General features: G+C 40.2%; 1 protein-coding gene across 5 annotated transcripts in view; it reads right to left on the reverse strand.

The window, feature by feature from the left end:
- SORCS1 (sortilin related VPS10 domain containing receptor 1) overlaps positions 1-27,869 on the reverse strand; it is a 583,838-nt gene that overhangs the window by 87,354 nt on the left and 468,615 nt on the right. For all 5 annotated transcript variants that reach the window (XM_032281559.1, XM_032281558.1, XM_032281560.1 and 2 more), the window contains exons 11-17: positions 21,789-21,891; positions 21,448-21,524; positions 19,507-19,598; positions 16,375-16,482; positions 14,530-14,647; positions 12,920-13,050; positions 9,450-9,563 (exon numbers count right to left, since the gene is read on the reverse strand). In XM_032281559.1, the coding sequence (XP_032137450.1) occupies positions 9,450-9,563; positions 12,920-13,050; positions 14,530-14,647; positions 16,375-16,482; positions 19,507-19,598; positions 21,448-21,524; positions 21,789-21,891 (743 nt within the window). The remainder of the gene's footprint in view (positions 1-9,449; positions 9,564-12,919; positions 13,051-14,529; positions 14,648-16,374; positions 16,483-19,506; positions 19,599-21,447; positions 21,525-21,788; positions 21,892-27,869) is intronic.

Consider the following 27,869-nt stretch of genomic DNA (forward strand, 5'->3'; position numbering starts at 1 on the left):
CTTCTAGCTATTTTGAAATATATTAAATAATATTATTAACTATAGTCACTCTACTATGAAATAAAATACCAAAACTTATTTATAAAAAGCATCTTTTAAAACATTCCAAATGTATATTGATAGTATAAAGATAACTATTTTGCTACAATTTATGTGTGTATTTTTTCTTGGATCCACTATATATCTGTATATAGATACTGAACTTAATCTTTTTAGAAATGTACTTATTGTATAAATATACCCATTGAAATTGCTTGAACCTGGGAGGCGGAGGTTACAGTGAGCCAAGATCCCACCACTGCACTCCAGCCTGGGCAACAGAGTCTTACTCTGTCTCAAAAAGAAAAAAAAATTCCCTATTGCATATTGAGAAACTAACCCTGACGGGCAGTAAGAACTGTCTTTGTACCATCTTCCATGAGGAATTAATGCCCCTTTAAAGAAACTCTACAGACAGAAATTTCTATACATAATTTTTAAAGCACATCTAGAAATATCTCTAGCTTAATAGCAAGAAGGAATCCTTCCCTTGAGAAGACTATCTTGGTTTCTTAGAATAAGCCAATATCCACTTTATTTTATATTTACAGAATCTTTAACCATTGGCATGAAACAAGCAATGCCCTAGTTAATTTAGCAACCTAAATTTTGCAGTATGTTCCCTGGTTCCAAAACAGTATAAATGAGATTTAACCACATATAACTAAACAATCTTATGCTTGTGGATGTGCATACTGAGATATTTATAGACACAAAAAGAAAAACAAAGGAAAAAATTTGGGGTTATTTCAGCACTAACATGAAACAAAATACAAATGAATACTGATTTCATTTTATTTGAGCAAAAGGAGCTCATTCAGTAATCAGCTAAACACATTAGCTGGCCTGAGTGGCATAAAGGGACAGACATGTTTTGGTGTACAATGCTTTCATCACTTCCTAATTATGTCACTTTATGAGCCCATGTAGGTTATTACGTTTGTTTTATAAATGAGAAAACAAAGACTTACATTAAATATGCCCCAGATATTAGTAGTGCAGTGACAACTAAGCATCAAATATATGTCTGGACTACGGATTCATAATAAAAACAAGTTTTTCCCCTCCTTTCTCTTTACTCTAGAAGAGCCTTCAGACAATAACATTGGAGATGGCACACATTTTATAAGGTGATGACTATGTGCTAGACGTTGTGCTGCATGCTTTACATACAGTGTCACATTTAATCATATTCTGAAGGCAAACAGCAAAACGTTATAGGTTAAGGAACTAATGTTCAAAGAAACAAACTCCCTTGCTAAACATAACAGCAAATTGCAGAGGTTAGACTGAATATCCTTAATGGTTTCATTCCAATTACTCTCCTTTTCACCAAACAAAACATCCCCAATTCTATTTCACTCTCAATCCATAACAGGCTAAGGCACCAGTACCAGCCTCCTTGCTTTCCACCTTCATGTAAAATGCCATGTAGAAGCTGTGAGGGCAGAGGGTGAAGAGAGGCAGGGAGCCAACCGTGGAGAACACAGCAGGCTCTACCATTCTACTGTGTGAATGTGAGAAACCCTGATGCCACTGGAACAAGGAGCCAGAGTGGTGGTTACAGCCACCTGGAGGGACATCCTGCACCTAGTTCACTTCTTATTCCATCCATCCTTTCTAAGTCCTAGCCAACAACTCAAACAAAAATTGTGCAACCATTCACTTCTACATTGTGAAGCTGATAAATATTTTGGCATCTCATCAAAACAGCATTTCTATTGGGCACAATAATAGGGGATGCCAGGATTTCTCCATCATGGAGAAGCAGGTAAACCTGAGAACACTGCTATATACACAGGGTAATAGGCTGACAGTGAAAGTAACCATAGACATTGATAAAGTGAGGTATTTAAGAACATTTTTTAAAAAAGGAGTTTTCCTGCACGCTTCCAAGTAAACTCTCAGAAAGGTGATGCTGGGAGGTTTGGTCATTCACCCCACTCAATTCACTTTCCCACTGCATGTCTGTACCATGTGCTATGCTGTAAGAAAATGGTGAGACAAGTCAGGTGCCCAGGAAGCAACATTTATGAAGGCGCTTATAAATGGCCAACCCTACACTTGCAATTCCTTTGTGCTTCATCCCAGCCCTGAGTCTAGTAATGATTCTGCACTAACTGAGCATGAGGTGACTATGGATGGCTTATATTTGGCATTGGAGACAGGGTTCACAGTGGCTGCTTAACTCTATCAGCAGGCAGGCATTGGCATCCAGGCTTGTCCTTGAGAAAGCTACCATGGTGACCCTTCCCCAGCGTCATCTCTCGTTCTTTTTGCATGAAATGACCTTCCTCACCTTATGAATTTGGCTAAATTCTACTTCCCCTTCCCCTCAGCTTTCCTTTATAGCATCTACTGGCATTTGAACTTTAAAGGAGGATGGCAGTTAATACAAATGAATCTCTATTTTGTGGGATTCACCGGCAGCCTGTTTTAACCCTTTCAAGGGAGAGACGTGGCAATGCCTGAAACTCAGGTCTGAGAAGTTACAGATGGCTGAGCAGAATTTGCATTATGAGCTAACAGAAACACCTCCAATTGCCAAAAGAGACTTAATTATCTTTGTATTATTTGTATAAAAAGTGGGATGAGAATATTAATGGCAGCAACAGCAGCATTATTTACAGTGGCAGAAAAAACAAAATAACCCAAACATCCATGGAGGAAGGAAGACTGATAGTACTATAATGATACTTAATACTATGGAATGAAATAAATGAGAAAGTACCCTTATATATTCTGGACTTAGAAAGATGTTAAAGATATATGTTTGCATGAAAAAGGCAAATAGAAAAACAATATATCTAGTAGGAAATGACATGTAAAAACAACCTCCCAAATTAGTTTGTTTGTTTTCTTCTGGCACAAGCATTTGCTAGCAAATGCAAAGAAAAGTGATTAGAAGCCTGCATATCAAACAGATCACAGTTGTGTGGGGAAGGGGGCCGGGACTTGGGTGATGATGTAAATTGGCTTTGAAACATGTAAAACATACACATTTGTTTTGTAACTAAATATTTTTAAGTAAAAATCTAAATGTATCGTGGCAATATTATTAGTGGCTATGATATTATATACTGAATCTGCTTATAAGGTACCACTGAATGAACACATAACCAAATGACACCTGGGGTGAGGGGCTGGAGTGACATTAAGGAAGGCAGAGTTTCTTTTCCAAGTTCACCTACATTTTACCTCTTGCCAACTCTTGAGTTGGCTATAAACACTGCAAACGGGAACTCAGTGGTGTGAGGCCTTCTTTGTAGATGACTTCAGGCCCTTGTTCCAGCTCAGGGTCTTTGTGTTCCTAATGCAAAATGTGTAGTTTAGACAATATGCTGATCGGTGGGGTTATTATTGACAGCCATTCCCTTGACTTCAGCGCGTAAGGCCCTATTTGGGAATCCACTCCTCCACCTACAAGCACCTTACTTATGAGAGCAGGACATTTACCATACCTGCTGATGACTGGTTTTTATCATATGTTCTGTTTACGCCCGCTTGCTCACCAATGCTGATGTTTTCTGCAAAATGTTTAAATGGAACAGGCGAAACCAGGCGATGTGGCAACTTAACAAAAATCATTTGGGGTCAGATGCTATCGTGTAACACCCACTGAAGTGAACAAGCCCCTGAGAGCGAAGGTGGAGTCCTAGAAGGTAGTGTTGTAATTTTGTGACTACTAAACATAACAACAAATGCACTGACAAGCCTGTATATATCTGGACACTTACTGCTAAGTCACATTTTAATTAACATTATAATTCTAACTTTAGATGGCATAGATGGTATTTCCCCTTTGAATATAAGATCACTTAATCATCTCTGATGTTTTATTTGATATTAGTCAGGATTTATAAGATCTCAGTGAACTGAAGAGTGAGGGGTCATGGGCGTCATTCGGCCTTAGTCTATGATTAAGTAGCATCTGGAACAATTTGATCCCTCTGTTTCAGCCTCCTATCATCAATACCAAAGACAGACTAATATAAATTTCTTGACTGATTGAGTTGGTCAAAAAGAAATCAGTTCTTAAATTAACTTGTGGAGTTTCCAATGCCCTTTACAATGTCTAAACATGCTGGTACCTGCAAGTAATAAACTCCTGTCTTTTGACATTCCTTCCCCACTAAGTTTAGTTATTTTACGAGCCCTTTTCATTTTCTTCCCCATGGTACTATGCTAAGACCTCACTGACCCGTTGCTGTAAAGGTGTTATTTGTATTTTCCTTGGAGGTTGTGTTATCGTTCAAATAAATGATAGCTTATTCCTTTATTCAAAGGTTCTAGGAATCCCTAACATCAGAAACAGAAATTGTTGCAATCCTTTTCTGTATCTTTTCCCTCCTTGAAAAGAGTAGTATCTATTATTTTGATAATATTTTTTTAAAAAATTAAACATATTTAAAATTTCAAATACAGAGTACATAAATGGAAGTCTCTCCTCCTCAAGTAGATTCTCTGTACTGTAGCTGGCATGAGAAAGGAGACGGAGCTTTGTCAAGTAGAACTGGCTGACTGGTAAGGATCCCACCTCCTTATTTCCCCTTCTTCCTTCCCTTTCTCTTTCTTGCTCTCTTTTTTTTAAGATATGGGGGTCTCTCTATGTTGCCAGGCTGGTTTCGAACTCCTGGACTCAAATGGTCCTTCCATTTCAGCATCCTGAGTAGCAGGGACTATAGACATGTGCCACCACACCAGCTTCTTTATAACTTATTATCAGAATTGTCAAATATGAGTGAATAAAGAAAGATAATGTAATTAATTCCCATGTGTTCATTAACCCATCTCCAAAAATGATCAACACTTATCTGTTTTTTAACACGTTAAAACTCACACAATATGTATCTTTAAAAAATAAGGCTGAGGGATCCCAAGATGGCCAAATGAGAGGCAGCTCTGGAAAGCAGCTCCCAGAGAGAGAGAGACGCAGAAGCCGAGTGGTCTCCACAATTCCAAACGAGGTATCAGGTTCATTTTGTGGGTCTGGTTGGATAGTGGGTATAAACCAAATAGGGCAAGGTGAGGCAAGGCGGGGCACTGCTCCACCCACGAGGTGCGTGCAACTGACCTGAGGACCAGGCGATACAGCAGTCCTCCAGTCTTCGGTTCCAGGACTTCAGTTCAGATACAGCGCTCCACCCAAGCCCTCTACAACCCACAGAACAGGAGACCCTAGCTGGGCTGAAAAGCCTCAGCGAGCTAAACAGAGCAGAACAGCAACTTTGGCCGGTGCGGGGGCTGTCAGTATAGATCTAGGCAGAAGCACTGGCTGACACGAAAGCCAGAAGGCAGGCGGTACGGAGCCACCCGCCCCCCAGAAAGAAGTGGAACTAAGCGCAGGGAAACAGACCATAGACGGGATGGTTGTCCCCACCCCCACCCCCCATCCCACCCACAAAACCCAGCAGGCTAAAAAACCCTCACTCCATAGTTTCACACCCAGAACATCAGTTAGAAAGCAACAAGGAATGATTGAGCTCGGCAGAGGGAAGAGAAGCCGCCATTGCAGAAGCCGGCCTAATTTTCCTGAGTAAATAAAAGACACAGCAGCTCCACTGAATCTGTGGCAGCCCAGCAGCACCTCTGCAGGCAGGCAAAGGAAAGGCCACCTCCGCAAGCAGCTACTTGAGATCAAAACTATATAAATCCAAGGAGATAGGAAGAAACCAACGCAAGAAGAACGAATCCAACAGAAACCAGAATGCCTCTCCCCGACTCCACGAGATCACAACTCCTCACCAGCAAGGGAATAAAGATGGACGGAGAACAAATTTGATGATCTGACAGAAGCAGGCAAGGAACATGTTCTAACCCAATGCAAAGAAACTAAAACCTTGAAAAAGGGTTAGACGAAATGCTAATGAGAATAAACAGCTTAGAGAAGAACATAAATGACTTCATGGAGCTGAAAAACACAGTAAGTTCTTCACAAGAACAAAGCGGGGGGCATCACACTACCAGACTTCAAACTATACTACAAGGCCACAGTAATCAATAGAGCATGGTACTGGTATCAAAACAGAGATATAGACCAATGGAACAGAACAGAGGCCTCAGAAGCAACACCACACATCTACAGTCATCTGAACTTTGACAAGCCTGAGAAAAACAAGGGAAAGGAGTCCCTGTTTAATAAATGGTGTTGGGAAAACTGGCTAGCAATGTGCAGAAAGTAGAAACTGGACCCCTTCCTGACACCTTACACTAACATTAACTCCAGATGGATTAAAGATCTAAACATAAGACCTAACACCATAAAAATTCTAGAAGAAAATCTAGACAAAATCATTCAGGACATAGGCATAGACAAGGACTTCATGGCTAAAACATCAAAAGCAATGGCAACAAAAGCCAAAGTAGACAAATGGGATCTAATTAAACTCCAGAACTTCTGTACAGCAAACGAAACAATCATTAGAGCAAATCAGCAACCAACAGAATGGGAAAAATTTTTGCAATCTACCCATCTGACAAAGGGCTAATATCCACAATCTACAAAGAACTAAAACAGATGTACAAGGAAAAAACAAACAAGCATATTCAAAAGTGGGCGAAGGATATGAACAGACACTTTTCAAAAGAAGACATCTACGAAGCCAACGAACATATGAAAAAATGCTCATCATCACTGGTCATTAGAGAAATGCAAATCAAAACCACACTGAGATACCATCTCACACCAGTTAGAATGGTGATCAATAAAAAATCTGGAGACAACAGATGCTGGAGAGGATGTGGAGAAATAGGAACACTTTCACACTGTTGATGGGAGTGCAAATCAATGCAACCACTGTGGAACACAGTGGGGCTATTCCTCAAGGACCTAGAAATAGAAACACCATTTGACCCAGCAATCCCATTACTGGGTATAAACTCAAAGGATTATAAATTGTTCTATTATAAAGACACATGCACATGTATGTTCATAGCAGCACTGTTTACAATAGCAAAGACCTGGAAGCAACCCAAATGTCCATCAACAACAGACTGAATAAAGAAAATGTGGCACTTATACACCATGGAATACTACGCAGCCATAAAAAACGATGAGTTTGTGTCCTTCATAGGGACACGGATGAATCTGGAAGCCATCATTCTCAGCAAACTGTCACAAGAACAGAAAACCAAACACCACATGCTGTCACTCACAGGCGGCTGTTGAACAATTAGAGCATGTGGACACAGGGAGGGGAGCATCATACACTGCGGTCAGTTGGGGGGGACTAGGGGAGGGACAGTGGGGGTTGGGGAGCGATAATGTGGGGAGAAATATCAGATATAGGTGATGGGGGTAGGAAGCCAGGAAGGCAGCAAACCACCTTGCCATGCATGTACCTATGCAACAATCCTGCATGATCTGCACATGTACCCCAGAACCTAAAGCACAATTTAAAAAAATAATAAGGATTTTTTTCTTCTTAGCCTAACCAAAATGCCTTTATCATGCCTAAATATATAATTCTTTAATATCACTTATGATGGTTAGCTTAATATGTCAACTTGACTGGGTCACAGTATGTCCAGATATTTGGTCAAATGATACATTTCTGTGTGTGTGTGTGTGTGTGTGTGTGTGTGTGTTTCTTTTTTTTTTTTCTTTTGAGATAGAGTCTCACACTCTGTCACTCAGGCTGAAGTGCAGTGGCACCATCTCGGCTCACTGCAGCCTCCACCTCCTGGGTTCAAGCAATTCTCCTGCCTCAGCCTTCCAAGTAGCTGGGATTACAGGCGTGTGCCACCATATCTGGCTAATGGTTTGTATTTTTAGTAGAGATGGGGTTTCATCATGTTAGCCAGGCTGGTCTTAAACTCCTGACCTCATGATCTGCATGCCTCAGCCTCCCAAAGTGCCGGGATTACAGGTGTAGGCCACCATGCCTTGCCTTCAGCAGAATGAGTAAAGCAAATTGACTTCTCTATTGAGGGTGGGCCTCAGCCAATCTGCTGAAGGCCTGAATTCAACAGGCCAACAGTTCCCAAAGTAAGAGAGAATTCCTTCTGCCTGATGGCATTCAAACTGGAACACTGGCTTCTCTTTCTGCCTTCAGACTTGAACTGAAAGGCTCTTCCTGGGTCTCAGGTCTTCGGGCCTTTGGACTAGAAGTACAGCTTTGGCTCTATGGTTTCAGGCTCTCAGACTTGAAGTAGAACTACACTGTTAGCTCTCCTGAGTCTGCAGCTTGCTGACTCACCCTGCAGATCTTGGTACCCACCTATCTCTGTAATTGAATGAGGTAACTCCTTACAATAAATCAATCTATCTTTTTTTTTTTTTTTTTGAGACAAGGTCTCACTCTGTTGACCAGGCTGGAGTGCAGTAGCTCAATCTCAGCTCACTGCAACCTCCACCTCCCGGGTTCAAGTGATTCTCCTGCCTCAGACTCCTGAATGGCTGGGACTACGGGTGCATGCCACACCACCAGGCCCAGATAATTTTTTTTTTTTTTTGTATTTTTAGTAGTGACGGGGTTTCACCAAGTTGGCCAGGCTGGTCTCAAACTCCTGACCTCAAGTGATCTGCCTGCCTTGGCCTCCCAAAGTGCAGTACTGGGATTACAGGCATAAGCCATCAAGCTGGGTCAATAAATCTCTTTCTAAATAAATATTCACCCTGTTGGTTTTATTTTTCTGGAATGCCCTAACTAATACATTACCTCAACCAATGTATGTTCAATTTTCCTCAATGGCTCAAATGTATCTTTTTTACAGATCATTTGTTTGAATCAGAATTTAAATAGGTTCCACACACTATTTTAAAGTTTATAGACATCAATTACATTTGAGACAAATTTATGAGTTTTTTTTCCTTTTTATAGTATTTCTTAAATAATATTGCATAAGCCCCATGACACAGATTATTAAACACCAAATTTTAGAATGTAGTTCCAGATTTACAAAGGTCAGAATGCATGCTTTAAATGGGTCAAGACTGAACATAGAGAGAAAGCAAAATACATTCCTATTAACCGTAATATACTTTTAAAAAGTCAATGAGCTCCTTTTGTGATTCCAGGTTCCACATCTATAAACCAGGAAATGCACATATGAAGTATCTATTTGGCCTACCTCATCATAGATACCATGAGGGTAAAAGGTAGCTTCACATAATTAAATAGTTTGAAAACATAGTGTCAAAAAAAATGGAGACATTTCTATTTTAATATCGTCATCATCATTTTCATCCAAGAAACATTTCTCTTTTTAATTTGCAACCGGGATCTTATTCTCATGTGAAACTTGCACTATTAGTGCAGTTGTGCTTCATTGTTAAAGTGAACAAAAGCAATTACACTGTGCTGTAAGGAAATAAGCTTGGTCTTCGATGAGAAGTCATTCTGTCAGTATAACACGTGCACCAAAGCAGCAAAAGGTCACCTCTCAAGGTCACTACTCCAGACACTTACCCAGTACTGTTGAGGTAACTCTGTCCCAAGCTGCAATCCTTCGACAGAGAGGATGGGTTGAACCAAAATGCCGGCAGGCACTGGCCATTGCTGTGTCGCTCGTAACCATAGTCGCTGTTAGGAAAGAGCCAAGGAAAACCTTTCAGTAGGTGGCAAAACTACTGAAAATAATTCCATGTCTGTCTACAGCCAAGTTCTGTACTCATCAATTAGTCAAAAAAAAAGCATTCCCTGAATCAATGACTTCTCAAAGATAGGCCTCTTTTTCATAGAATACCTATCAATTATTCAGGAAAATATCCTATACAACCAGTCATTCCATTTAAACACTCTTAAGCTGAGAGAGTAGATGTGTTCTCATAAGAAGGATAAACAATACAGATGGCTGGGCCCAGAGAAAGCTATACTGAGAAAACTGGTAGTGGTGACACTCAATGCTTGGTGAGAAATTCATCACAGAGTTTAACACGGTCACATGTGGCACAGTCCTCATTACTGGTGATGCCTTTGGGATGCTCTTCCAAGACATCTGGATCTAACAAGCAGAGCTGAGCCAGGTCCCTCTGTGCAAACTCCATATGCTTCAAACTTATAGCCAAAAAGGCAATGTCCTTCAGGAGCGTCTCGAGCATTCCCCCAAGGAAAGGTTTCATCTTAGGCAGTTAGCACTGCCAGTTGGGACTAACTGCTTTAAATCCTCTCTCCACTTTGGAAATAGTCAAAGGCTTCCCTCTCAGCCTCCTCTCCTTCATGCTTCTAGTGGCCTTTGAATTGCCTGATATTCTTGGCTTCTGGCAGATGAACTTGGACACAGAGAATGACAACAAATTGCACCTCCACATGCACAGACAAATCACAGGCAGCAATCAGCGAGCATTAGTATGAATTGGCGCATCTGTGTAATGGAGGTGAGATGCTGGCACACAAGGGTCAGGAAGGGAGAAGCAGGCTCAGCTCAGGGGCCTGGGACCAGGCAGCTGGTACTTAGAATACTGCACATATTAGCTGGATTTGGTGCTGGTTCAACGCAGCATGGGGAGGAAGACTTCAGAATCTATAGGACGACCAGTGTTCACTTCAGGGAGTTACTTTACAAATGCTGGAGAGGGACAGGCAAAGGCATATGGGGAACTGTCAAGGAGAGAGCCAAACCAAGGAGAAAAACTCATTGACAATCACCTTTCATTACACTGCAGCCAGGTGTAATCACCAAAACTCCAGCTACTGGGAGAAGCCCAACAAGGTCGTGATGAGACTTCACAAATATTTTCAGAAATCATGCAGTTACAGAAATCCCACTGGACCAGAAAATCTTACAATGGCCTCCTTCATGATTCATTTCTCACTTCTCAGAACGCATTTCAGCTAGTGGGATGAATAGCCGATTCCAATCACGAATGCAAGGATTGGGCCAAGACAGAGGTACCAGGGATGGGGGAGAAGAGAAGTCTAACTGCTTTCCTTATCTGGTATTCCTTTCACTTTGACTAGCTACAACTGAAAAAGAAAAATGACAACCACAACAACAACAAAAAGACTGGCTTATTTTGGATCCCATAGCAAAGAGTACAGAGAAGCAAAGGCTTCGAGGAGAAGTCAGGAAATTGGGACATCTCATCTCATTTTTTTTTCTCTTTGGTTTTCTACCAGATAATAAATTTGCCTCCTTCTAAAGAATGGCTGTTTCTTAAGGCAAAAGCTAAATCACTAATGTAAGATGCAACTTCCTTTGCAAATCTTCCTTGAATAGGGTAGATGAAGCAGCATTAGTCGCTTCAGAAAGAGGGATGTGATGATTGACAAAATCTCATGGTAGTTTTCCCTGTGAATGCATTTCAGGGTGTTAGTCCCAAAGAATAGTACAAGATAAAATATTTTTGTCACTGTCATAATGTTGCACTGACTAAAACAGAAGTCACAATTGGGGCAGCCCCTGAAGATTTCCTTTTTAGCTCCAATGTAACTGAAGCTCTGTTGCCCTCTGGCTGAGCCCAAAGAGATATTGGCTCTTGGTTTGGCATCCTCACCAAGGGGGTACATCTGTGGGTTATTGGTCTGACTGCTGGTGGCCACTCTTGTCAGATCTTCTTAGTACTATTTACTCAGAGAATATCTCCAGATGTCTACCATAAAAGAAGGCTTAACTTAGTTCTAAGATATGTGATGTGTATGTACACAGTATCTCAGTCCAATCAGTGATATTTTAATGATTCAATATGTAACCTGAGATTGCTATACAGCTAGAAATAAATTGTTAAAGAATAACTAGTTCTTATGCAGGTCAAGTATAGATTCTTTAACACATTTGTACGTATTTAGTGATCGCATTCTCTAAATTAAAAACAAATAAACAATAAGGGAAAAGCAAAAAGAAGAGGAGAAAAAAAAATGGAAAATACCAAGGGAGTTACCACCTACTTGTCCTTAATAATTTGTAAGCCTTACTTGAACAATGAGCATCGACAATAAGGGAAGGGCTTCACTGTGCCCACAAGCTAGGTTTCTGCTTAGCAAATGTCTCAGGAAGAAGTCTATGACACTCTGAGATTAGTTTAACCTCTCAGTGTCTCAGTACTTCTCCAGTTTAAACTAGCTTAATCCTGGTAAAGCAAGAAGTCTCCTTTAACACTAGGTTCACCAAGTTACAGATTTGCAATGCCATTGCATCTATTCTTGCCCTGAGTTCAGAAAGGTCTTCCACGAATCTGATAAGCTGTGGTCAGCTAACTATGAATTGAAAACTTTCAGGGACAGAAAATGTACTGCCTTAAAAGGCCATTATTCCACTACAGGAAATCCTAGATTCTAGAAAGCTTTCATCTAGAGCACAAATAGGTTTGTTTGCTTCCTAAAAAGTTCACTTACTGTTTTCAGTGTTGCTGTTTGAAGGAGCACAGAAAAAATCTGCTCTCTTTTTCTTTTGTTGAGACATAGTCTCAGTCTGACACCATGTTGGAGTATACTGGTGCAATCTCGGCTCACTGCAACCTCTGTCTCCCAAGTTAAAGCGATTCTCCTGCCTCAGTTTCCCAAGTAGTTGGCATTACAGGTGACCACCACCATGCCCAGCTAATTTATGTATTTTCAGCAGAGATGGGGTTTCATCATATTAGCCAGGTTGGTCTCAAACTCCTGACCTCAAGTGATATGCCAGCCTCAGCCTCCAGAAGTGACGGGAGGCATGAGCCACCACTGCTGGCCAAATATGTTCTCCTTTTGTCCTAGGAATCTATCAGTTATATGAAGACAATTACCAGCCATCCTCTGAGTCCTCTTTCAGTCTAAAGAAATTCTTGATTTTCCCATATACACATGCACATAGCTAGTAAACTATAAGGTAATTTTATAAGAAAATGAAGCTAGCCACTTAGCCCTATGAATGCTACCGTTATTTCAATTCTAAGCTTTCATTAAGGCTCATGTGGATTTGATACACTGAATGACTCCACGAGATAATTACAGGAGCTCACCAATCAAAATCAGCCTCAGTGCAGACACAGGGTTTAGATTCCATAGCTCCTGCATATTTTCCTTGCATACATTTCCTCTCTGATTTTCGCTTCTTATATATCCTTTTTGCTCCCATGATACATGCTTCCCCCTGCAGGGAGAGAAGGATAACAGACACTTGGGCACATAGCTTGGACTTTCCCTGCCCCACATGAGGGACATTTAGGGAGACATTTGCGAATCTTAGTGTAATGTAAACTTTGGTAGCCCTCTTTGTGCTAACGACACTTTCCTTTTGATGTCTAGAACCCTATTATACAACTTGACTATAAAGGCAATCCTAACAATCATTGAGGATTATTAAATAACATCCTTAATTTTGTGTGTATTTATCAAACCTCTATTTGGCAAAATGTTAGGTACGGTGCTGTGAAGGACATACAGATAAGTAAGACTCAGCCGGTACCTAGTATATTGCCAACAAATCTGTAGTAATTAAGTTCAATTCTCCTATAATAAAAGATTTATACAGTTGGTCATTTATGAGAGCATGAAAGAGGAGCATTGCTAAGAAATATAAAGATTAATTTTGCCTTGATTTATTATGCCTCTGCCCACACGACTTTACAGCACGGATTTTATGTTCCTCTACCAGACAAGCAAGAGAGCTAAATTCAGTGTTTTCCCACAAAATAAATAAAAGCTTTGAATATCACAATGCTTGTGCATCCCAAAGGAGAAAATATCAGGAATATAAATGAGTGATTTTCTTGTTGAGCCTCTGAACAGCGTGGGTGCATCCAGCTAATGCAGAGCCCACTATCAGACACACTCCTCCTTTTGTGTTTCTGAAAGACCAGAGTAGAATTTTGCTTAATCTACTGTATAGTGTCTTTCTTGAGCAAACTCCCTTTCACTGGCTTCATTACACATCTACATTTAAATATATTACTTAGTCTAGGTTTGGGGTAATATGATGTTTTTCTGCCTGAAGATGGTGATGGTGTTGCAGCAAGTACTTCCACCATATCCTTTGAGAGATCTGCAGAACGACTTGTATCTTGGGAAATCAAGGGAGAGACACTTCCATCTAAGCATTTTGATATAAGCTGAATAGGTGAGAGGCCAAGACAAAGGAAAGTTTCCTATTAATAATGCTGCATTCTCATACCAGGAGTACCTTGCAAGGAGGCAAAAGGCAGTATATAGTTCCAAAGAATCAAGGTGAAGGGGAAGAAGGATTTCTCCAAAACACTCACCCAGCATAACTTTGTTATTTTATGTCCCTGTTTGCATCCCTGTCCCCACCATGCAACCATATGACATTCTCAGATGAATTATGTTTGGATCTCAATGCTGAATTGCTATTTCATTTTAAGTTATAAGTCTAAGCCAAGCACATTTGAATTTTATCCCATTATATCCTAGCACAATAAAAAACAGAAATGACTTCCCAACAAGCTATAAATGGTGAGTTTGTTCACTGCTGTGGAACACAAAATGTGTAAGAAAACAGTAGATGGATATTCTGGCCTAGAGCATCCTAGTTCCTATACCTGAGCAACTAGCTTTCCCCCAACACGACCTATGCTTCCTGCCCAGGGCTCAGTTTAAGTTCTTTTCCTCCTACCTGGCTGTGCAGCTGCCAGGGTCTGTAGTCCTCTTCGGCACACCGTCTATCAAAAATGGACTTGTAGTCTACTTTGACCAGCTGCCATTCAGAGCGGTGGCTGAAGTGTCCAAACACTCTACAGAGTTCATGGTGATAAAAAATAATCACAATGATAACAGTGCCAACAGCAGTAACAACAGAGTGCATTTGTGGACTGTTTACCCTCAGCTAAGCACGTTACATGAATCATATCATTTCATCCTCAAAATGCATTCATGAGGAGGATACTTTTTATTTTTATTTTTTTGAGACAAAGTCTCTCTCTGTCGCCAGGCTGGAGTGCAGTGGCAGGATCTCAGCTCACTATGACCTCCAACTCCCTGGTTCAAGCGATTCTCCTGCCTCAGCCTCCTGAGAAGCTGGGATTATAGGTGCACACCACCCTGTCCAGCTAATTTTGGTATTTTTAGTAGAGACAGGGTTTCATTATGTTGGCCAGGATGGTCTCGATCTCCTGACCTCTCCACCCGCCTTGGCCTCCCAAAGTGCTGGGATTACAGGTGTGAGCCACCTCACCCAGCCAAGGAGGGTACTATTACTAGATCCACTTCACAGATAATATGAGGTTCCATGAGTTTTGTTAACATTGCAAAACACAAAATCAAGTCATAATAGCAGGTAGAACCAGAACCCACAGTGTTTGATTCAAGATCCCACTTGTACATATTGTGCCACAGGAGTGGCTGGGAAAATATGGTTGAGAAACAATCATAAATACTGTATTCTATATGGTCCAAGATTAGACTTCTAGGTTATCTTGCTAAGGTACATAGTTCGCATGGTTTCCGTGCCATTTTACCTTCCCACCAGACCCTAGTGAAAGTGATCAGGAGAGCCAAGACTTATAATGGTTTCCTACACTGTGCAGTCTACTCTCTTTACTCAGAGAGACTCAGGTATTTACTGAGATGTTTGAATCACCAATCATAGGTTTGAAGAAAAGCCATGAAGTGGCCTGTTGGGTCATCTTCATAAAATCTCTGTTTAGAAAATATAAAAATTGAAGAAAGACAAATTATGGAATGCATTGCTAATTTAGCTATGTTTCCCATTGACAAAAGTGTAGCCATCAGGCATATTAGATTTCTGTTGTTGTTTTCTATCATTAAAAAAAGTAGTAGTGGTAGGGGAGGAAATTGGAAAATGTACCAAGTATTCACTTTGGCTTGAAAGTTTTCACTGATGATCAGATCAACTACTTTACAACCTTCCCTTTCTATTTTCCATGTCCAATTTTCCAAAGGAAGGAAATATCAGTTTCATACTTTAAAGTCCATGTATTGAAACCCATAGGCAGCCAAGTTACAATCTTTCACAAATTAATGATCATCACATTCCAGGCAAAAATGAGTATAAATGCAATTTCATAAGAACAGAATGTTCTCATGGTTTTCCTAATATGCCTCATAATTGGGTTAGGTAAAAAGCCCAGGAAAAATACAATGCTTTGTGGCATTTTGATGAAACACTATCTTCTGACTTAAAGTGAAGTCATTCCTATATGCCTGAGATATTCTACATATTCAGTTTCTTATTATTAAAGTTTTAAATGTACAGCTTTATTTCTTATTGAAATCATCACTTCTAATTTCTCTATGCACCTCAGACTGGGTCTCCAAAATACTATCAAAGAACCAAGAAATAGCTGCCAACGTTTTTCTTTCCTATCTGTTGTATGCTCTTGCAGTAAGATGCAACAACCTCAAATCCAATAGCTGCAAATCAAACAGGCATAGCTATAAAACATTTTTCTGGATTATTCTTTTCTATGAAGGCTGAAACACATCATAGTTTTCAACTTACGTCATGATGAGAGTCTCTTCTCCAGGCTCACCCAGAACCCCATCCACAAAAAGTGGAATAGATGTGAAACTGTATTTGCTCCAAGATCTCCCTTCATCAAAACTCAACCTAATGATATAAAATATATCAGTAATCAGATCTCCAAAGGGGGAGAAAAGTCATTTCAAAGCAAAGATACTCTTAACCAGGAGATAATACATGTTAAAAGTAGCTGGGGGCATTGTCAAAATGAGCCTTTCATATGAATAAGTATTCTTAATTATATTAGAAGATAGAAATACAGTTAGCCAAGCCATCAGGACACAGATGTATTAAAACATCAATGAAGGGAGAGCTACATTAAATGGGAATAACTGTCAGTTTTTAATAAACGTTTTCAAAGTTTGGATATTTTATTATTTCTTAGACTTCAAGCTCTCGACCCTTTCCAAAACCTCACTACTGTCTAACAAGTCTTACAGGTGATCCTGATGAGCGATGATCTTGTAAGATTTACTTAGATTTCAACCAACCCATCTCTAAGTGACTAAGTCCCAAGTGTGTCCTTCTTACACCTATAAATCCTGGTTGAACTCATTGAATGAACGAGTACAGGATAGACTTTTGAAAGGAAGAGAAGATAATTCTTCAGTCCTGATGATCACTGAAATGGTCTAAATGCTTGTGTCCTCTCTAAAATTCAAATGTTGAACATCTAATCCCAATGTGATGGTATTAGGAAATGGAGACCTTGGGAGGTGATTAGATCATAAGTGTGGACCATCCATGAAAGGAATTAGTGATCTTATAAAAGAGGCCTCAGAGAACTGCCTTGCCCCTTCCACCATGTGAGGACACAGCAAAATGGTACTATCTATAAACCGGAAAGTGGAGTCCTCATTAGACACTCAATCTGCCAGCACCTTGATCCTGGATATCTCGGCCTCCAGAACTATGAGAAATTAATTTCTGTTATTTATAAGCCACCCAGTTTATGGCATTTTGTTATGGCAGCCCAAATGAACTAAGATGGTCACTTGGGACCTTTACTTTTGCTCTGCGTTTCTTTATGAATGCCCTTGCCCAAGCTGAGCCTTATTTTTCTCTTTTGCAGCTTTCCCTTCAGTCATCAAAGTAACTAACAGTAGAAGGAAAACCAGGCTTTTGATTTTGGACAAACTCATATACACGGAGAACCACTTTCAAAAACACAGATGAAAGAGTCTATTGATAACTCCTCTAGAAGTTAGGCCTTATACATCCATGAATGGGACAGACACAGGCAGAATTGTGGAATATCACCTCAAAAAAGAAAAACAAGAAAGCAAGATCAGGAGAAATGAGACTGGAGCAGAACTGTCATGAGTTATCAAACTGTTTTTGTAGTAAATCTGTCACCAAAATGCCAAGGATTTTGTCCAGGTCCTGTTAAGTTTGAAGAAAAGCCATGAAGTGGCTCTGTGTGGAATGCAAAAATTGATACAGATATTAAACTCCAGGAGATGCTATTTGTGAAAGATTACTGCAAGAGGTCAAGCTATTCAGAGACTATACCTGATTATGAAGGTTGTTCTACCTGTGATCATGCTGAGAGAATAACATGCTGGTAAAGGTGTGAGGGTGAAAGTATTGTCACATTTGCAAAGTATAATGCAATTTCTCTCTCAGAGAGTAATACTTCTCTCTCTCTCTCTCTTTCCCTCTCCCCCCTCACTTTCTCCTTTTCTCTCTCTCCCTCTCTCTCCTACCTCCCCCCTCACTTTCTCCTTTTCTCCCTCTCCCTCTCTCTCCTACCTCCCCTCCTGACAATCTGAAACTGGTACAAGTTTCCCATAGAACTGATGATTATAGTTTCTTTGAATAGACACAGAAATTGATCACGCCTGGCAACAGCGCAAGACTTGGTCTCAAACAAATACCTCTGTCCGAGCATGGTGGCTCACACCTGTAATCTCAGCACTTTGGGAGGCCAAGGTGGGCTGATCACCTGAGGTCAGGTGTTTGAAAAACTAGCCTGACTAACATGATGAAACCTATCTCTGCTAAAAATACAAAAATTAGCCTGACGTGGTGGCATATGCCTGTAATCCCAGGTACTTGGGAGGCTGAGACAGGAAAGAAAAAAACAAATAAATAAATTGACCCTCCCTGTCTTAAAACTTACATTTTAAGTTTTAAGTTACATTTGTCTTATCTGAGTTCCTTTCTCAGGAAACGAACCATCAGGCCTCTCAGGTAGTATCAGGGAGCTGAAACTTACCAGACAAAGGCATCTGGCCAGTGAGAAGCCAGACTACTTACCCATCATGATTGCCTAATTGACAACTTGCTTCCTGTGGACCACCTCCTCTTCCTCACCTCCTCTTCCTTACCCCTCCCTAATTCCTGTTTTCCCACACCTAGTTACATTTCTTCACTCTATATAAACCCCTAATTTTAATCATTAGAGACAGACTGATTGTCCATCTCCTTAGCTGCAGCACCCAATTAAAGCCTTCTTCCCTGGCAATATTTGTTGTCTCAGTGGATTGGCTTTTTGTGTGGGGAGTAACAAGACCTGGACCAAACCCTTGGTCTGGCATGTGCTACGTTCTGTGCTGCACAAGGGTTTAAGGACTTAAGAGGGAACAGTGGGGGATAAGAAAAGACACAGACACAGACATACAGAAAGCTGGGCCAGGCGATTAAGGAGGTGAGGATGTTACTCTCTCCAGCCCCAAACTGTTTTCATGTATTTTATTTTATATGTTCATAAAGCACATAGCAGAGGGAGGGTGCAGTTACTGAGAACAGCCTGTGGTTATTATTTTTATACTTTAGTTAACATACTTCAGCTAAAAACTATTTTGCAGCAAGGTTAGCGAAAACTGGTTATATTTTTAGGTCCGTTTGTTCTCTCCAAGACATACACATCCTGCTACTGTGGTTTTACTTCCCTGAAGTTCAACCAAAGTTCACAGCAGCCTTGCTGCTGATCCCGCCGCCCCCCCCACCCCCGCCAAGAGGGAGTGTGCTATTTTGCCTCCCTACATCCTGGCATTTTGGTAACAGATTTACTACAAAACAGTCACAGTTTGATAGCCTGACTCCTAGACTGATCTTAGCAGTGCAGGACCAACAGGTGCAGATCTCACAGGCAGCAGGTGCCCTTACCAAAGATGTCGAATTGGGAGAGATGTGTGTTTCATAGCAACCAGGACTCCACCTTGATCCAAGTACAAAACACTGTGCTCTTCTTCAAAGATCTAGATGAGGAAAACACATACATAGACACACATCCACATCCACACATACTCAGGCTTCAGAGAATCAGTATTCATATGAGAACAAAAAATCCTTCCCATGACTAAGTAAGTTTCCCTAAATCTGCAGAAAAATAAAGTTATAGAACAGTTCTTCCCAACATGGGCTACTGTACCACTGGTGTTATGTAAAATAACTTTAGGTGTGCATAAAATAAATTTAAAGAATGAATATTCATGGGTTCATGCTTATATTCCTTCATTTTCATGATAATTTCTATTGATTTCCAGTTATAATGATGTCAGAATATTGGTTAACTGTCATATATTACACAGCTCCAGATAGAGGGAAACTTAGAGACCATTTACTCCAACAGTCTCATTTTCATAGACAAGAAACCTAAGGTTTAGAGAGATATGGTAACTTGTCCGAGATCGTGCATATAGTAATAGATGGAGCTTGGACTTGCTGCATTACAGTGGCCTTTCCAGATCTATTTGTAGCTGTAGTTTCCAACTGTTATCCATGAAAAGTGTTCTTGTTTAATTAACAAAGCCTCCACCAAAATCATGGTGAGTTCTGTTGTCATCTTTGAGTACATGTGTCATTGTGTATTTCCCTAAAGGTAGAGAAGCAAATTTGAAGTCAAATGGAGAAACACTGGAAACAGCATCCAGATCCTTTCTATATAAGATGCATACTGTTATCTCAGTCAGATTATTAGTATAGCCTTGCCTAGAGTTACATTACAGACAATCTTCTTCCAATTTGTTTCTTATACTCAAGATGCATCCAAAGGCTATAGAAGTAGAGACTTCTTTGCCTTGTGTGGGGTGTTGGAAAGAAGAAAATGGGATCCTGGATCTCTAGCTATTCTCCAGAAGAAATTTACTTAGAATAGTCCAAGTTTCTACATACCTCCAAGATCAATTGCTCTGGGGTTTCTTATGTAAATTTCTTCCCTACCTCCTCCTCTCAAAATATCAGGATCCCACTGAGGATCTATAAAGGATCTGAAGCTAAGAAATGGCAATTGGAACATAATGTGGACATCTCTGTCTAAAATTTAAAGCAGAGTGCTCTCATTGCTAAGTGTGATTACCTGTGCATTAAATTTCAATTTACAGTGCTAGTTATTGTATGATAATTAAACATCAGTAGGTTATTAAAACATATTTATTGAAGTATAACAACCATGCATTAGGCGCATATCTTGTTAAGATTGCCAAACCTCATTAAATGCCTGTTTTATAAGCTATGGGTATCTAACTTTCATTCAGAAGAAAGGCAGGAAGCACTTAAGCTAAACACACTGGTTTAAAGCATTCCATTTCTACTTTCTCTAATATATGCATCCCGATGGTTATTACTATGTCTTTTCCACATGAGATTTAAACATCTCAGAACACCACCTGGGTAATGGCCATTTTGATATCTGCATTCCTTCCTATTCTGACTTCAAGGCAAGAGGAATTTATGGAGCCAACTCAACATTAGGCATGTAATCTACCCTTAATGCTGCATATTTCACATATGATAAACCCTTAGGAATTCTGGTTTTCACTGACGGGAAAAATTTAGTCAGACTTAATTTGGTTTGTGACTTATAAACGTCCTTACATACAAGCTCTGAATAAAGAACATCTTTATTAAGTGATAAAAAATCAAACTGCATAAATATTTGCTAAACTCAAAGATTTAAGATTTTTATTAAAAAAAGGAAAAATAAACATATTCACAGTCTTTAGGATTTATGTGCAGCACTGCTGAAAACATTCCCAGATTTGAAGAAAGCTGGACAATTTTTATGCCACTTAAACTTTAGCAAGTTGGTCCAGGGTGTTCTCTTACCTGCCTCCAAGTGTTCCCTGCATCTGAAGAGACAAACATGCTGATGTCAGTGTCTGATAATTCAGAACCTATATTACCTAGAAAGAGAAGGCCACCATTAGTGAAAATAACTTGCTGCAACAGCAATAATGGACTATACCGGCAGGTGCATTGCCTGAGAAAGATTTTGACTGCCAGCATTCTGTCTGTGCAGGGGTTTTCTTCAGACTTGCTTCAGGGCTGGTGGTTTACATGCCTTTCAAAAATAATTTTAGCTTGCTTATTAAGTTCCAAGTACAGATATACAGCTTCTTAAAATAAACACTATTTACCACAGCCAGCAAACCAGGGAAGCTTCTTACCTGATGCCACTATGATGCTTGGAGCTGTGTCTTTGCTGGCAATGATCCCTGATGTGTAAGGATTCTCAGAGACCTTCAGGTGAAGGTGTAGTGAGCAATAGGGCTGAAAAGAGAAATAGTGTCATAAAATCACATAATCAAAATGGTCATTTGAAGCTTAGAATCAGGTCGTCCATCCATCCATCCATCTAACCAACCATCTCATTTACCATACATCCATGCACCACTCCAACAACCCTTGCACCTATGCTTATGCTACCCACCATCTTTCATTTCCCCAAATATCTAGTGTCCACTAAGTGTAAAACAGCCTTCAAGTTCATAAAGGAGAGACCACTTTCATTTTAGGTATAATCTAATTTGATCTTTGTCATTACAGAACTTACAGTTTATACAGAGGACATGAGATCCTTCTATTAATTACCATAAAGAGAATACTTTAACAGCCATAAAATTGTATAGAAAAAATAGTATGAGATTCTAGAAGGTGGACAGACTATGCTGAACTTTGAATCATGAATGACTCCAAAGAGCAAACAGTGCCTGAAGCAAAGATAGATAGGCTATGAACTGTGGGTAGATGTTCAAGAGATTAAAGAATGTTTCCGACCTGAGTAATAACAATAACAAAGAAAAAGAAGCAGAAAAGCTGAGTAGCACAGTATATCATCAGAAAAGACCGAAGAGGAGAAATGGGATATGAATCCAGGAGAGAAGATCAAGTGAGGCCTGGAAGGGTTTTGAAAAAGTCAGTTGGCATCTCATCTTCATTTGAGACCTTGGTCTCAATTGTACAGAAAAAGCATGCGAAACTATCCCAACACCCACCAAACAACTGATCCAATATCTCTACCAGGATATGATCAGAATCAGAATTATTCAACTTGAAAGTCATACTTGTAGACAAAATGCACTAGTTGTAAAAATTTAAATGAAAATATAAGGGACTTTATCTGTGCAGAAACCTTGATCAAATTATCTGATTGAAATATCAATAGTTTTCAAGGAAAAAATGGATAATAAATCTTATATGAATTTTGTTTAAAATAGTTCTTGCACTGCGTTGTCAAAAAATATAAGTTTGTGTTTGAACCTACATTTCTTTTCATCTCTCAGGAAGATTACTTTCTAATCTTATCAACTTCACTTTTTGGAATCACCAATGTATCTCTGTTATTACTTTTATTCTGCTCTGTAAGTTTCAGCCAGCAGACATTCAGAGATCTACAGATACAATGATTAAATTTATATAGGATGGAGTAAATGACAAAGTGAAAATGAAACTCAGGAATAAAAGCAGCCAGGATGCTGGTGAAATAAAACAGCAGATCACAATTGCATATTTTCTTTACTGCCAACAAAGTAAAATTCTCAAGGTGTAATAACAGTAATAAATGATTGTTTTGCATAAAAATTTCATGTAAATCTTTCAATAAAAGGAGTTTTCACTTTATAATGTTCTATAAGAGTAAAAAAGACAGCCCGTATAAGAAAAAATATCAGGCCTAGCTGCTTGGCTTTTATTAGTCCAAGAGGAAGACTAGAACTCATATAATTAAATGCTGTGGATGTTCCAGAACAGCACAGTACAACATTCAGATGATGCTAAGACAGGATAAACCAGGATTGCAAAAGCAGTTTTCCATTAAAGTCTTCCTTATAACTGCAGCCTATCAGGGTCTCCCCTCTTCTAATCTACAATGTATTTCACTGTGCACAATCTTGTATTACTATTTCAGGTACATACAGTTGTTGTATATCACTCTAAGAATATACTCTATAAATAAAGATAACTCATTAAATACTGCTTTGCATCTTTTGTGAAACCTAACATAGAATCTAAACAAGATAATAAATAGAAGCTTGCAAAATCAACCAATGTTTTTTTGTTAGGATATGAAAGACATCACTTTACTATTTTACTCAGAGCAATGCCAGGAGTATGTGGGCTTGATTATAAACCACATAATCTGAATAATGTTGTGAGCAAATATATGGCATTCCAAGAAGTAGACTACTGCTTGGGGATTATCTCTAGACATATGAGCTTAATAGAGGAGTTTGCACCACCAAAGAGGACATCCCTAGCCAAAAGAGCACCCAGCTTGCAATCGTAAGCCAGTTGCTTGCCACAGGTGAAAGATTTTGAAACTTGTTTGCACCAGACCTAAGGATTACTTGGTAAGGGGCACTTGTCATCACAAAGGAAAGATGTCAGGCTGAGTGTGGTGGCTCACACCTGTAATCCTAGCATTTCAGGAGGCTGCAATGGGTGGATCATTTGAGGTCAGGAGTTCAAGACCAGCCTGGCCAACATAGTGAAACCCTCTCTCTACTAAAGATACAAAAATTAGCTGGTCGTGGTGGCGAACGCCTGTAATCCCAGCTACTTGGGAGGCTAAGGCAGGAGAATCACTTGAACTTGGGAGGTGGAGGTTGCAGTGAGCCTAGATCGCACCACTGCACTCCAGTCTTGGCAACAGTGCGAGACTCCATCTCTAATACAAAACGAAAAAAAAAGCAAAAAACAAAAACAATGGAAAGATGTCTTTTTTCCCATTGGCTATCTCAGCATGCCTCTGTTGCTATGGCTTTCAGAGGGCTGAGATATGCTAATCTGAGAAAAAAAGACACCAGTTCACACAGTAACAGCAACATTAGAAATGATCTTTTGATGCACTGTTTTCTCCATTCTCACATTTGTAGTACTGGATTGCCCCCAGCTGGTATAAGAAGAATATTCTGTAGCTTTCTGTTCTTTAATTTTCTTCAAGGAAGTTACATAGTCTACACAAATGTTTAAGGAAAAAGCAATGTGAGGTGATTCATCTTCACTTTTTTAACTTAAGCTGTTTTACTGATCAGGTTTGGACATTTGTCCAAGTTAAGTCATAAAAAATTGATATAGTTTATATTAGTATATTTTATTACAACACTTATCAAATCCCTCTAAGCCCCTGGAGGACACAAAACAAAGCACTCCCGTTCTTTTTTTTTTTTTTTTTTTTTGGTGACGGAGTCTCACTCTGTCACCAGGCTGGAGTGCAGTGGCATGATCTCCACTCTCTGCAACCTCTGCCTCCCATGTTCAAGCAGTTCTCCTGCCTCAACCTCCCAAGTAGCTGGGACTACAGGTGCACACCACCACGCCCAGCTATTTTTTTTTTTGTATTGTTAGTAGAGATGGGGTTTCACCATGTTGGCCAGGATGGTCATGATCTCTTGACCTTGTTATCCAACTGCCTTGGGCTCCCAAAAAGCTGGGATATCAGGCATGAGCCACCGCACCCAGCCCAGCTGTCAGTTCTTATGCACATTCTGCCCAGGCAGGGGTCACATTATAGGCCTCTTTCTTTCTCTTGTCTACCTGACTTCTTTTCTCTCATTAGCAAATATGTGCTGAGTACCTATACATGCTAATCATCACAATAGTTGCTTTTTTCTTTCCAGGGTTATCTCCAAGTCAATAGAGTCAAAGCACAGCCTGTTCCAAGGGCAGTTCTCTATTTTCCTGCCCTTTCCACATTAATATACGAATGTACGCTCAACCACCAATGACAGCAGCTGAACTGCAGAGGATAGAATGGCCAGCATGCATGCTTGGAAGCTGCCCTTCACATCCTTACACATAGTCACCGGCCATGGCACATCATCAATTGGTAAATTCTAGGAGCAGCTAGATTGTTAGTCTATAATCTCCTCTGGGTCAGGTACAAAGTTCGAGCATCTGATGCAAATTAAAGACCAAAATAAAAGGCACACAGACAAGTACACAGAGTTTTTCACTTATTTTCAGGGAGTCTGCAAACCCCTGAAACCCACGAGTGGACCTCTAGTTACTAGTCACCTTTCTTTGCCACATTCTTTTATTTTAACCAACAAAATATTTTGGCTATTGCAAGTGTTCAGTTAACGTCCATTGAATTTAACTGGTCCATTATTTTTTACTTCAAATATTTATCATTTATTCCTCTTGTCTAACTGAAACATTGTACCCTTTGACCGATATCTCCCCATTTCCCCCGATTTCTAGCCTCCAGTGACTACCATTCTGTCTCCGCTTCTCTGAGTTTGATTCTTTTAGGTTCCACATAGAAGTGAGAAACGCAGACTTGGTGTTTATGTGCCTGGCTTATTTTTCTTAGCATAATGCTCTCCAGGTGATCTGTTAATTATCTACTATGTTTCTAGCATTGTGGATGCCCATTGGGGGATTACCAAATGATAGAAGACATTTCCCCACCATGTAATAAATCAACTTTAAAAGCTGTTATATTATTTAAGGGTCAACCAGCTTCAAATTCCAATTCTTTCTCCCCAGTCTTTGTATCAGCTGCCTTTAGATCCTATCTTCATGGTACCTTTATCTCCATGGTGTCTAATCTGAATGTTGTCCTGAAAAGACAGATCAGAGCTTTCATAACAAACGAGCTCCCAAATAGTATCCCCAACACTCTCCCTCCCAAAATCCACACTCGTCTGTATAATTTCTGACTCTGAATTGGAACTTGAATTTATTAGCTCTTCCATAATGACTCAATGGCAAAAGGAAGGAGGCCCCTAGATCAACTGGCTGGGTATGGGGAATTCAGCTCCAGTCCAAATCAGCAAAATATATACAGTCACAGACAATGCAAGAAAGGTGAAAAGCAAATTCTCCTGGGGCTGCTGCCTCCTCAGCCCCTGTAGAAAACTGCCAGATGAATCCACAAAGAAGTCAGCACCTCTTTCCAGGAAACACTGTGCTTTCCCTGAGGGCCCAAGCATTTGTCTCAGGCTCAGTTCAGCTCACATCTTGCCTCCTAGGAGCCCAATCCTGAGGCCTGGGAGGCAGGTGGACCATGACCTATAATACTCGATCTAATTGTACAATGCAGTCTTCAGAGGAAAGAAATCCCAGCTGGGCCCTCCAGGCAATCAGTCTAAAAGTCCTAAAAATACAGCCCAAATTACCCTAGATGTCTTATTTCTATTGAATACATTTTTACCAGGAACATTCCATTTGGGCTGTAATTCTGAACTTATTCCACATCTGTAACAGCCCTGCTGGAAAAATCTCTTTTCTAATCACTAGGCTGTGCTTTCGGTGACACTGTCATTTTCCAAGTACTCACAATCTAAAATCACTTTTTATCTCGTCTCTGCCACCCGCTCCCAAGCCTAAAGATGGTTTTTAACAGTCTGGGTCTCCTGTAGCTCAAAGATTTTCTTTCCTAGTTTGTGCCTTTGGCAGATTTTTGTAAAGTGATTTTGGTCTCTCATCCCTGCTGCCTTTGTCCTTTTCCCCTTCCCACCTGCAGCCTGCTTTCTGAAGCTTGGGTTGAAACTACATTAAACAACAGGGTTAACAAAGAAGGAAGACCGGAAGACTCCCAAGTTCCATACATCTGTATCCCAATAATCCATCTTTCCTCCATCTCAATGAGCCTCCTGCTTTGGTTAACTTTGGGTCCAACTTGAGCCCATGAGCTTCAGAAGGTAGACACTGGGACAAATCCTCCAGTGGACTCTCAGAGGGAATGAACAGCTTCCATTAAAATCCCAATGTGAGACTGAAACGCCTTTCGATGGAGTGCATACTCCAAACATGGCACCCCCAATAGCATGTATGTTGAGCCCCTACCACGTGGCAGGTTTGATTCCTGGAGCTGATTCTTTGGAATGGCGAAAAAGATAGGCACCGTCCCTAGACTCACGAAGCCCACACTTCGGCAGGGAAGATGGACAAGAAAATTAAGCACTACACGTGCTGATTTCAGTTAACAATAAGGACCATGAAGAGAAAAGGGTTAGGACAAATAAACTGTAGGGGATGCTCAAGAAAGTTCTCTTAAATTAAGATAACGAAGCAAGGACCTGAATGCCAAGAAAAAGCCCGACAAAGAGAAGGGCATTTTGAGAGAAATAACAGCATAAGCAAAGACCCTAAGACATACATGACCATGGTGAGTTCATGATACAGAAAGAAATGCTGCCTTCTCCACCTTGGCTTTCATATAAGGAAGAAAGAAAGGAGGGAGAGGCTGGAGACCAGGGAGGAGGACTAGAAGGGGCCAGATTACATGGGGCCTCACTGGTCAT

Source organism: Sapajus apella, unplaced genomic scaffold (assembly GCF_009761245.1).
Source record: "Sapajus apella isolate SASKATOON/1434 unplaced genomic scaffold, GSC_monkey_1.0 scaffold13, whole genome shotgun sequence".
Classification (NCBI taxonomy): Eukaryota; Metazoa; Chordata; class Mammalia; order Primates; family Cebidae; genus Sapajus; species Sapajus apella.